Source organism: Misgurnus anguillicaudatus, chromosome 10, assembly GCF_027580225.2.
Source record: "Misgurnus anguillicaudatus chromosome 10, ASM2758022v2, whole genome shotgun sequence".
NCBI classification, from domain to species: Eukaryota; Metazoa; Chordata; class Actinopteri; order Cypriniformes; family Cobitidae; genus Misgurnus; species Misgurnus anguillicaudatus.
Genome location: NC_073346.2, coordinates 26,411,972 through 26,422,896, shown reverse-complemented (window position 1 = coordinate 26,422,896; position 10,925 = coordinate 26,411,972). Strand labels below are relative to the sequence as shown.

Here is a 10,925-nt window from a genome sequence, read left to right as displayed (position 1 = left end):
TGTGTAGTCTACAATATGTTGGTGCAACAGAATCTTTTGTAAAATAGGGAAATATAACATTTATAGTTCTGTTTTTATTTCTCCCTACGTCAGTTATGGATATACCAGCTGAATGTTTATTCAAAATAAATGGATGGATGTGATACATAATTGATAAGGACATTTATTGTAAATGAATAAATAAATAGGCAATATGAGTTTTGAAAAATAAATAATAATAATAATTTATATTTAATATGTAGTGTTTTCTATGCCAGGCAAGCACGGTGTATGTTCTGGCAGTCAGGAAGTTGATTTGTTGTACTATTATATTTCTAACTGTTCTTTAAAAAGGCTTTAACCTAGTTGACGTTAATTATTATAGTTAGTTTTAAGTGGGGTACATTAGATTAGCAATGACACTGTCTCTTAACCAAATGGTTCTCCTTTACTGAGTATACATGGAGCTAGTTTCACTTTCCGTTTACCATTCACTTGCAAATGTGCAAATTCAGAATTCAAGTTCAAGGACAAAAGTTAAGGACTATTAAACACAAAGTGAAGCAAAATTGGACTCTGATTCGAATATTCAGTTTAGCCATCAAATATTGCATTTCCATATTTTAACATTTAAGTAATGGTAAATAAACAGTTGTTCAAAAACACAGCATGCCTTTATAATTCAACAGCATAAACAAAGATTTCTATCACACAACTTATTTTTCTCATCCATGTTTCATTTCTCTATTCTCTCATCTGCTAAGTCTCTTGACCCCTCTCTCTCTCTTCTGCTTTCCCTGCTACCTCCCTCTCTCGCCCCTCTCTCCCCCGCTGCCTTACCTCCTCTCTCTAAGAGAGTTTGCTCAATAATTGATGAATCTTGCTTACTGAAAGGGTAACAGGTCTATAGCAATAGTCCATCACCCATTCACATGTATCTATTCCCCCTCCCAGGCAGGTTTTTTGGAGGTGCTGAATTAAAGCTACATAAACACTTTTAACACGTTTGCCAGCTTTCCGTTTGTTTGTAAGTGGGCAACAGTTCAACGATCTCTGATGTCAGTGCCAGGATGGGCATGCAAGAGTTACTCCTGTCAGTCAATAGGCAGCAGGAGAGAAGGAAGGATGTAGAGAGAGATTAAATGAGAGAATGGCAGGGGGCATCGAGAGAGAGAGAGAAAGAGAGAGAGAGAGAGAGAGAGAGAGAGAGAGAGAGAGAGAGATGCTGAGAGAGTGGCAGTTAATTCACTATCAGCAGTGATGGCCTGCATGCCTGGTTAGCATATTTCTGTGTCTGTCTGTAATACACACTGTCATGGAGAAAAGAAATGAGAAGTTGTTCTCTAGAAAAAGAAGTTTCACATTCGGAGCTTACGGAGGGTGAGCAGACATCTCAGATATAATTTTAAGACCAAAAACCTATACTGATTTTAAAATCTTTATTTTTTTAATACAGGATTGACAAATTCATCACTGGAACTGAAAGCAGGTCAGTTTCAGTGTAATACAGGATTATTTAGATTCTGGTCTCTTCCAGAACTGCAGTGTATGTGTGTTTTACAGCTGTGCTGAATCTGTGGGACACAGCATACTGGAGATTTTAGATTCACCCTCCAGTGAGGCTAAGCCACTCACCTCTGCCACATCCAGCCAGAAGGTAAGAAATCAAAAATTACTTTATTAATCTTCAAAATATGATGTAAATAAAATTTGGTAGATAGAAAACCATTTTCATCAGAATTTTAGAAATATAAACAATTCTGATAAAACTCTGGAATTTAAATTAATTGAATTCTCATTGTAAAGTGTTGCATTTCGTGTATGTTTATTTTTTACAAATGCACATTGTGTAATTTTCTACCTTTTTATCCATATTTTGTCTGCAGGTGACAGAGTTGTTTGCAATAATTGAAAAGCTACAGGTAATGTTTCTCTTTCCACATTCTCGGTCTGTGTAAATACAGGTGGGTTGTCTTGTTTTTTGGGCCAATGAAAGGATGCTTTGTACTTGCTATTGAGATTTATTTTGATTTGGCTTTAAATTTCATTGAAGTTTTGACTTTGTTATCTTCATGCGTTTATAAAAATTATTAGAAAAAAGTAAGTCAAACAAAGTAGTTTAAACAAAAGTCTTGTTTTTCTGTATATTTTGAGGGATTGTTTACCAAAAAATAAAAAATTATGTCATCATTTACTCACCATCATGTTGTTACAAAACTGTAAGCCTATACAGGTTGATTGAATTAAAAAAAAAATATGGAAACTCGTTGCCCTAAAAAAGTTAATTTTGCCTGGTTGAAATAACAATTAATTTTAAGTTTAATGTACTTAATGTTTTAATTTCTTCAAATATTTCTACACTCTTTACCCAGATTAGTTAGAAATTTGTGAGGAAACCCGTATACTTTAGTTCTTATCACTTTATATTACTTTTTAATGTAATAAATGGTATTATAACACAAAATTAATGACTGACTTTAAGTCAATCATTGAATAAATGTGGTTCTCCACAGAAACACACACAAAACTGTGTTTTTGACATAGATTGTCAGTACTGTGGAGAGAAATACGATAAAATGTTCTGAACAAGCTTCATGTATATTGATCACCTGAACGGTGACTTCACAAAATTATCATTTACAACAAAACAACATCAATAATATAAGAGCTTATATTAACAAATATATGAGTAGTGAAAGTTCTTATCAGTTTTTATTCTGTGAAAAAGCAGAAAATAATCAAAATATTCAGGCGCAAAGGATTATGGGTATTCCTCACAACATGAACTAATACTTTTAAGTTCATTTTACTTGAATGTTTTAGTTTAATGGATTTGTAAGCTTAAAAGTTATATCAACTAAACTTTTTAAGCTTTGGCTTCAAAACAGAAAATATTAAGTGATGTTAACTTGATTGTTTAAGTAAAGACAATTTTTGGGTTAACAGTGATGAACATAAAGGAAGATATTTTGAGCAATGTTTGTAAACAAAACATTTTTTAGCACCATTGAATTATTCCACAGAATAATTTTTTCTACTATGGAAGTCAGTGGTGCTTCCGTTTTCCGCTCCGTTACAAACATCTACCTTTGTGTTCGGTAGAACAAAGAAATGAATACATATTTGTAACAGTAGCGATGACAGAATTTTCATTTTTGGGTGAACTCTGCCTTTACTGTAAGCTTAACATAAATTAAGAAATTGAATTACTCAACCTTCAACCACCTGTTGAAGTTATTTTTTACCTGTGAGTTTTTCTGTGGCTGGGTTTATCTGCAGGGTAGCAGATTGGATGAACAGCGTTGTGAGTTTCCACCCCCTTTGAAGGTAGGGCCTGTTTTACTTGCAAAATATAAGAGAATGATGGTTATCCAAAATCTGTTTGATATTTTTAAGGCACTTTAATGATCAAATGTCCATATACTGCATAATATGGAACCATTAGATAAAATGTTCCTCTTACATAATTGCAATTATTCACTCAGACACGCCTCTTAAAGATTGGAGATGGTTTACCCCTCATCCTGCCCCCTCAATCTGGAGGCTATTGGATTGATCCTCCCTTGGACAGACATGTGGAGACCAGCCCAACTTTCTCACAAGGGGGGTTTGGCCTGGAAAGCTACGATATCATGGAACGAGACAGTGAAGCTAAAATGTACCAGGAATACTTCCGCCACAGAGTAATATTTTTATTTTAATAACATGTTTTTAAAGTGAAAGCTGAGGCTCACATCTTGGTTCAAGTTCATTTTATTGTTTTTTTCTTTCATCTCTTCTGCAGTATCATCATTCTTTCACAGCGTCTGACCCCTCTCTTGGGCCTTTAGTTTTGTCTATTTGTCTTGAAGAAGAAGAAAATCGCCTGCGAGTCATTCTGAGGTGTGTGTTTTAGATATTTTAGATATATTATTCTCTGCATCCAAGTTTTGAAAACTTTAAACAATTCAAGAGCCTGAGCTTGGTCCGCTGAACATATAATTTAATTTATAGGCATTTTAAATGTGTCCACAACATGGCTTCATGTAATGACCTTACATTTAAATCATTATATTTATAATTTCTGTTGTTTGTTTATTTTGTTTAATCAGGATGAAGGAATGCTCTCTTCATGGAACATTCTCTGTTTCTCTCTTTCAACACTTCCCCACAGCCGTAGAGTTGGCAAAGGTATACGAGAACCACACATCCAGTTTTACTTGACTGATGTTTTACATATTTACAGAGATTTTTTTTTTCATTTTAGATGCTGTGCTCAAATGTCAGTATATCATGTTTTGAGCCTGTGAGTTACTTAAAGGTAAATCTTTCTCTTGACAAATCTGAAATCGTCTGGAACTCATAATAAAACTCAAGCAAACACTTATTTTTACTCTTTGTGTCTTCTAAGGCCCCTGAGCTCATAATGGCATTTGATGAACACAGGGTGTCTCAAAACTTTAAATTTGGGGTCTTGTACCAGAGAGAAGGACAGGTACTATGCGGACACAAAATTTAATCCTTTACCTTTTTCCCCTGAAAAAAACAATGTTCAAGCAAAGTTAGAGTGAAAACAACTTGTCAATTCAACCTACTATTTTAAGTTTTGTCTTAATAAAGGTTGACAACTTATAAAAACAAGTTGAAATTGTTTAACATCTTCTGTTAAGTTAAAGTAACATACAATATTTTGATTTGATAAAAATGCTGCATAAAGTGTTTGGGTCATTTTTTACAAATAAGATTTTAAGATGTGTATTAAGTTTGTATGATGAATATAGTTTGACTATAAAACATTACCCGCACTTAAAAAAGTTGGTTCATCTTTAAAAAAGTAAGGCACCTTGTTGCCTTAAACTTTTGAGTCAATTCAACTTAAGCATATTAGTTGACAAACATTTTCACAAAACATTTTTGAGTCAACTAATATTTTTAAGTTGAAAGAAAAAAAGCTTTAAGGCTTTTAAGTTGAGCCAACAATTTTTTTTTACAGCAATAGCTGCAATTTAGCCGTCTAAGTTAACTAAAGAGCCAAATAAACTTGAATTTGGCAACATGTCATTTGTTACAGGTAACTTGCGAGATATATGATATTTTATCATGTACACCATGTCAACTGTGATTACAAGATGTTTGGTTTAGTTAGACGTCTATTTAATTTTCACTGACAACCCAAATTTGTAAATGCAAAATTGCGTGCTTGGTCACAATCTTTAAATTCTCCCTTAGTCATTTAGTTTTTAAAATCTGTCAGAGGTAAACAATGCGTTAAAACATAATTGGGCAGTTTCCCAAACAGGGATTAGATTAAACCATTACTAGACCTTGGTTATATTAGGACTTTTAATCCTAATTTTAGTTTTTTACAAATATACTTTACAAAAACAAAAAAAAAAACATTACTGGTGTGCATATTTAGAAAAACAAAAAACAATGGCAGTGTTATAAGATACAAGATAGATTAGTGCAAGCTGTTTTTAGTTAAGACATCTCAAACATGCATTTAGTCTGGCACTAGGCTTATGTCTTGTCTGGGAAACCACCCTAAAAAGATATACAGTACATGTGTTTTTATTTTTCACTCTATCATATTGTTTCTTACATTTTAATATTTGTGATGTAGTTAACCGAAGAAGATATTCTCAGTAACAATGAGGAAAGTGAAGAGTTTTTGGAGTTTCTGTCGATACTAGGGCAGACAATCAAACTACAAGGATTTACTGGGTAAGAGGACTCAATCTTTGAGTAAATGCATTTACACAGCACTGTTTTGATGTATTGTTTTAACTGTTTAAACAATATTAAAAATTTCCATCTCATAGCTTTAGAGGAGGTCTGGACGTGTCTCATGGCCAGACAGGAGAGGAGGCAGTGTTTACCTCCTTCCATGGAAGAGAGATTATGTTTCATGTTGCCACTAAACTCCCCTTCACTGAAGGTGATACCCAACAGGTTAGACTTAATGTATGGACAAGGCATCAGGAATGCTAAAATAATCAAAATTTTAGCCATCCTTATATTCTTGTTTTATTTCTACTCACAGCTACAGAGAAAAAGACACATTGGCAATGATATAGTTGCTTTGGTTTATCAGGAGGGTCATACACCTTTCATCTCGGATGTGATCAGATCCCACTTCTTGCATTGTTTTATCGCAGTAAGGAGGATAAAGAGAGAAAGTGAGGGAGAGGGAGGGGATGGAGGATCATTTCAGGTAAAGAGATTGTTACATTTCTGTTGATCAAGAGACGGTATTACATTTTATGGAATTATGTAACACAAAGCTTAATGTTTGATTGACAGGTATCTATCACTGCTAGGGAGGATGTGCCCCCATTTGGCCCACCTCTTCCTTCACCACCCATTTTTACAGAGGTGAGAACACATGACAGTTTGCTTACATACATCATTGCAATAAATTACAATTTGGTCTCAAATAAGCAATGGTGTAACAGATATATTTCTTCAGCATTTGTTCGCAGATGCCACCTGGTTTGTTTTTATTGCAGTGACATTCATACATTTTTAAGTGTGGCTTATTGATCAGTGCCTGATGATGCTCTGGATTTCGACTTTCAGGGTTCTGTTTTGAGAGAGTTCCTCCTGACCAAACTTATAAATGCTGAAATCTCTTGCTACAAAGCTGAGAGATTCAGTCGACTGGAGGTAACCAGCCATAAAATCACCCTGAAACCGATCCTTATATTTGTCAGTCACAGCCATACATACTCTGTGCATTTCTCGCCTTGTATTATTCCAGTTACGCACACGTTCATCTCTCTTGGAAGCACTGCGGTCTGAACTATCTTCACGCTCTCAGTGCATGCTGGGAGAGCCGACACAGTCCAGCACCCCCCTCGCTGAAGGAGGAAGGGGTGTTCCAGAGGCCGGTGGGGGATTCATTGAAAACTTTAAGGTAGACGTACTATAAACATTAGGGTGGAGCAACAGATTTAAGTAGCACGAAAGACAAACAAGTTTGTTGGATTGTTTTTTGATATTACAATGAGCCATAAGTTAGTATCTCTCTATCTTAGAGAGCTATAAGGGTGCGTAGTCACTCATTCGATACCTTGGGAGTACCAAAGAAAGCAGGTGGTGTGGCAGGACAGAAACCAAAGGTAACAACAAACGTCACAAACTTAAATCATCAAATTTTACATTTAGTCTGGTCATTAATTCTTATAGGGGTGGTTTCTCGGACAGAGTTTAGGTTAATCCAGGACTAGGCTTTAGGTCACTTAAAACGTTTTTACAAACATACCTTACAAAAAACACTACTGGTGTGCATCTTAAGACAAAACGATGTCAACAAAATATGTTAAAATAAAACAAGGTGTTTTTAAATTAAAGCAGCTCAAACATGCATTTTAGTCTGGGACTGTCCAGGAAACAACACCATAGTGATTTTTGTGAATATAGTTACATTTGATCTAATGTTCTATTCTATTTCTTCTATTAACTGCTTAACATTGCCTAAAGGAGGGTGAAAGGTGAGAACAAATACATAAACCATTATCTGTTATTTTTTAAGAACATATGTGGAATGCATCTTTCACACAGGTAAAGTTTTAATCTATTTTACAGTGACCCAACAAGCAAGCCTGATGTGTGCTTCACTGAGGTGAAAGGTCAAACAAGTCCACAGGATGACTTATAAAGAGCAACCTATTTTTTTGAGACCCGAGCACCAAAAACTTCAAAAATTGTGAAGACATGAAGAAGGGTGCTTACTGTTCATTAGATATGATAAAGCACAATTAAGTAATTAAACTAGAACAAATAGTGCATTAAGGTAAATTATTAGGCTTGTTTGACTTCGTGCGGCGCCTGAGGATCAGACAGGTGGATGACGTCACAGTTCTGCGAGAGCCATTTGAAAATCGTTCTCGCGGTGCTTTGACGGCATCTGCCTGTCGGTTCTTGTGGTGCCGCATGGGGTCGAACAAGCGTATTGCTAGTCTTAGATAGTCATAGAGACAGAAAATAAAGATTTCATTCATATTATCATTTGAATGTCTTCAAAGTGGTCAATCTAGCCAACAAGGGAATTAAATTTCTGGAGAAACCATTCTTTCAGATTGTCAAAGTATTGAAAATGTACTCGTATTTAGGTTTCATATTTAGTGGCAAAACATTAAATTTGCTTATTCTTTTCTGTATCTTTTAAGTAATCATGTCTTGGTTATATTTTTAGCATATTCAAAACAGAAACTGTAAATCTTTCATGTGGGGAATAAAAAGCAATCTGGCAACATATCAGTCATTTTGTAATCAAGATTGAGACCTTGCAGCCATTTCCCCATTTACCTAAAGCTAAAAATCCTTTCATACATGAAAGTTAATTCACAAGAAAAGGGTAAAGCATAAACATTTACAAATCTTTGTTAGCCAATCCTTACTACACTAGTCAGCTTTTTAAGTGCATCACAGTTTAAAATTGTACCAGTACAGATTCTAAAAAAAACTTCAAATGTTTCCACTTTAAATGTTGACTGCTGTATACAGTCTAGTAAATGTATAAAAACTGATCATACACCCAAACACCTTGAAATGACAACCAAGATTCATTTGGAATAAACCTTTTATTGAAAACTTGAGGGAGAAGAGACAAGCAAATACTGCAGAGACCCTTCAATCCTCAGTGCCACGTTTAGCTTAATCCTCCTCTTCATCATCACCACCTCCAGCACCACCCTGGCCCTTCTTGGCATTCTTTCTCTTTACACGGCCAGGGCGACCACCACCGTATGGAGAACGGAGAGAGAAGTCGATGTGCTTCTGGCTGTCCAGCCTCACCACAAAGGATGGGATGTTCACAACCTGCTTTCGCACCCTGTAGAATGACAAATATATTTTTTAAAGTGCATTAAAGCTTACTAAAAAAAACTGATGCTGATTTATCTCTCATGGCCTCATTGACGAGGAATTCTTGACACCACTGACAATCTGAAAGTTTTTAGAGTTAAATCATCGGCCAGTAGAGAATGCAGCTACAACGTTGTACAAACCCTGCCTAGGTATCCACATACGTTACCTGTTAAGACTCTGTTTCGTGCATAAAGCACCCAGTCATCATGTGAAGCTTTGGGTTTTGAGCCTTTTATTACAGGCAAAGGTATACGGTTTAATCACCGAATTGACCTTGCGGAAATATTTCATATCCCACTCACCAGGAGGGCTTTAAACATGGTCAGCTAATGAAACAGGAAGACAACCTTAATAGGCAATTGTCCAGAAAAGCACACCCATGAATATGGCGATAAATGTTTACTGTTAACAAGACATGCACTATCAAGGTAAAAGTCCTGCATTGAGTGTTTGTGATAAATGGTCCAAGATTACACATTTTGTATCTTACCTGATGTGCCTCTGACGGATGAGCACACGAGCATGGTGGATGCTCTTGGCAAGGCCGAGCTTGAAGACCTGAGTCTGCAGCCTTCTCTCCAAGAAATCTTCCACTTTCAAGCCCAGAATGTAATCGAGCTTCATCTTTCCCTCATCCAGCACTCCAATACGCACCAGACGCCTGAGCAAAGCGTTACCTAGAAAGAAATTCACAAGGTGAGAAATTAAAAAAAAGGTACTAAACCGGAAAGTGCTTAAGCACATTTTGAAATGGCATGGCCTCATTTACGAGGAATTCTTGGCAACACTGACAATCTGAACTACATGGTTTAAATCACTGGCCACTCCATAAAGCACAAATAAGCACTTAAATATAGCAAATATCAAACACAAACCCTCAAAGAGACGCCTGGCATCCTTCTCGTCCAGAGTCAGAAGCTCTCTGGCAGCCTTGCGGATTTTGGCCAAAGTAAACTTCACCCTCCACACTTCTCTCTTATTCCTGAGTCCATACTCGCCTGTAAAGCAAACATTTGTTAAAATCAAAATGTAGGTTTCAAATAAAATACACCTTTTGCTTGGATTTCATTCTTACCAATGAGTTTCAACTCCTGGTCGAGACGGGACTTCTCGAAGGGACGTCTAGGGGTGACATATGTCTTACTACAAACCCAAGTCCTGGCAACAGGCATGGCGACTTATTGACGCCTATTAAAAAAAAAAACTTGTTAATACACAAATCATCTAATATAGCTAAACTTTAACAGTTATTGTAAATATAATGAGCTCATGACTTGTCATGAAAATTACGTTTTTCTGTCATATGTACAAATCAGTAAGTTTGATACATTACAATGTTTGATGTAATGTTTAAGTTTGGCATATTAAGTTACATCAGAACGTAACGAACACAACGTTTAACAGTACAACATAAAAAGCAGCGTAAAATATAACACTAATCTAAACAATAGGGTCTTCGCATCCTAAATAGTTTACAACCCAACATATACAGTAACATTAGCATGCGGTACGTGTCATTATTGGATATTACATATACTGTGTTGTTAATAGTTAAGTACTTTCTCAACAATAAAATTCCGTTAATAATAAACACATTTATTTGTGGGAACTTAATACGATTGTGTGAATGAAAAGCAATGTATCGGCGCTACATGTGGACTAGGCCTGAAAGCGCCATGCGTAACCACGTTGTCACACAGCGCGATAAAACATGTCTGTACAATCTTCAAAACAGAGTACTGCTCGCTTTTAATTGTCGCATATTATATTATAGATTAAATCATATTTAATTACGTCGGCTACATGTACCATCAGTGAGAAATTATTGCCGAATCAAGAAGAGAGCTAAGGCGCCAGTACCTGTCTTCGTCAGACTCGCAAGTAAAGAGAACGTGCGGGTGACCCTTCCGGAAATTTATACGCGCCGTCTAAAATACATTACCCACAAAGCCTTGTTTTTTACAAAGGCGAAATACTTATCAGTTGGTTCCCCCTACTGGTTTGGATGCGCAGCTCGATCGACGTGTGAAATCACGAATCAAAGCTCAGCCGCAAGTATTTGCATTAAACATTACTGTAGCCTAGAGACAGGAATT

The 10,925-nt window shown here is 36.0% G+C and overlaps 2 protein-coding genes across 3 annotated transcripts; one reads left to right on the top strand and one right to left on the bottom strand.

The window, feature by feature from the left end:
- The first annotated feature begins 723 nt into the window (after positions 1–723).
- On the top strand, positions 724–8,798 carry rap1gapl (RAP1 GTPase activating protein-like). Its single transcript, XM_055210404.2, has 19 exons — positions 724–1,359; positions 1,436–1,468; positions 1,543–1,636; positions 1,866–1,901; positions 3,259–3,306; positions 3,465–3,662; positions 3,764–3,861; positions 4,071–4,149; positions 4,226–4,279; positions 4,370–4,453; positions 5,582–5,682; positions 5,781–5,910; positions 6,002–6,172; positions 6,262–6,333; positions 6,538–6,624; positions 6,719–6,874; positions 6,996–7,079; positions 7,441–7,451; positions 7,546–8,798. The coding sequence occupies exons 1-19, from the start codon at positions 1,295–1,297 to the stop codon at positions 7,616–7,618; spliced, it is 1,674 nt and encodes a 557-aa protein (XP_055066379.2). The 5' UTR covers positions 724–1,294; the 3' UTR covers positions 7,619–8,798.
- Positions 8,525–10,731, bottom strand: rps9 (ribosomal protein S9). 2 transcript variants are annotated; one of them, XR_008645672.2, is made up of 6 exons: positions 10,690–10,731; positions 9,905–10,017; positions 9,705–9,827; positions 9,320–9,506; positions 8,996–9,155; positions 8,643–8,794 (listed from the first exon to the last, which is right to left on the bottom strand). XR_008645672.2 is itself a non-coding variant. In XM_055210408.2 (5 exons), exons 2-5 carry the CDS (start codon positions 9,999–10,001, stop codon positions 8,617–8,619), a joined length of 585 nt encoding a protein of 194 aa, XP_055066383.1. In that variant the 5' UTR covers positions 10,002–10,017; positions 10,690–10,730; the 3' UTR covers positions 8,525–8,616. The 2 variants fall into 2 exon arrangements, 1 of the variants encoding a protein (XP_055066383.1); XM_055210408.2 differs by lacking the exon at positions 8,996–9,155 and having other exon boundaries at positions 8,525–8,794; positions 10,690–10,730.
- Positions 10,732–10,925: the final 194 nt, after the last annotated feature.

Bases quoted from the DNA above. Each gene is read 5' to 3' on its own strand.
- rps9 (XM_055210408.2), bottom strand. From the start codon at position 10,001: ATGCCTGTTGCCAGGACTTGGGTTTGTAGTAAGACATATGTCACCCCT. The intron at 9,828-9,904 runs GTAAGAATGAAA...TTTGCTTTACAG, and splicing joins CCAGGAGTTGAAACTCATTG to GCGAGTATGGACTCAGGAAT. The intron at 8,795-9,319 runs GTAAGATACAAA...GTCATTCTACAG, and splicing joins ATCCGTCAGAGGCACATCAG to GGTGCGAAAGCAGGTTGTGA.
- rap1gapl (XM_055210404.2), top strand. From the start codon at position 1,295: ATGGAGAAAAGAAATGAGAAGTTGTTCTCTAGAAAAAGAAGTTTCACA. The intron at 3,307-3,464 runs GTAGGGCCTGTT...TTATTCACTCAG, and splicing joins AGTTTCCACCCCCTTTGAAG to ACACGCCTCTTAAAGATTGG. The intron at 5,911-6,001 runs GTTAGACTTAAT...TTCTACTCACAG, and splicing joins CTGAAGGTGATACCCAACAG to CTACAGAGAAAAAGACACAT.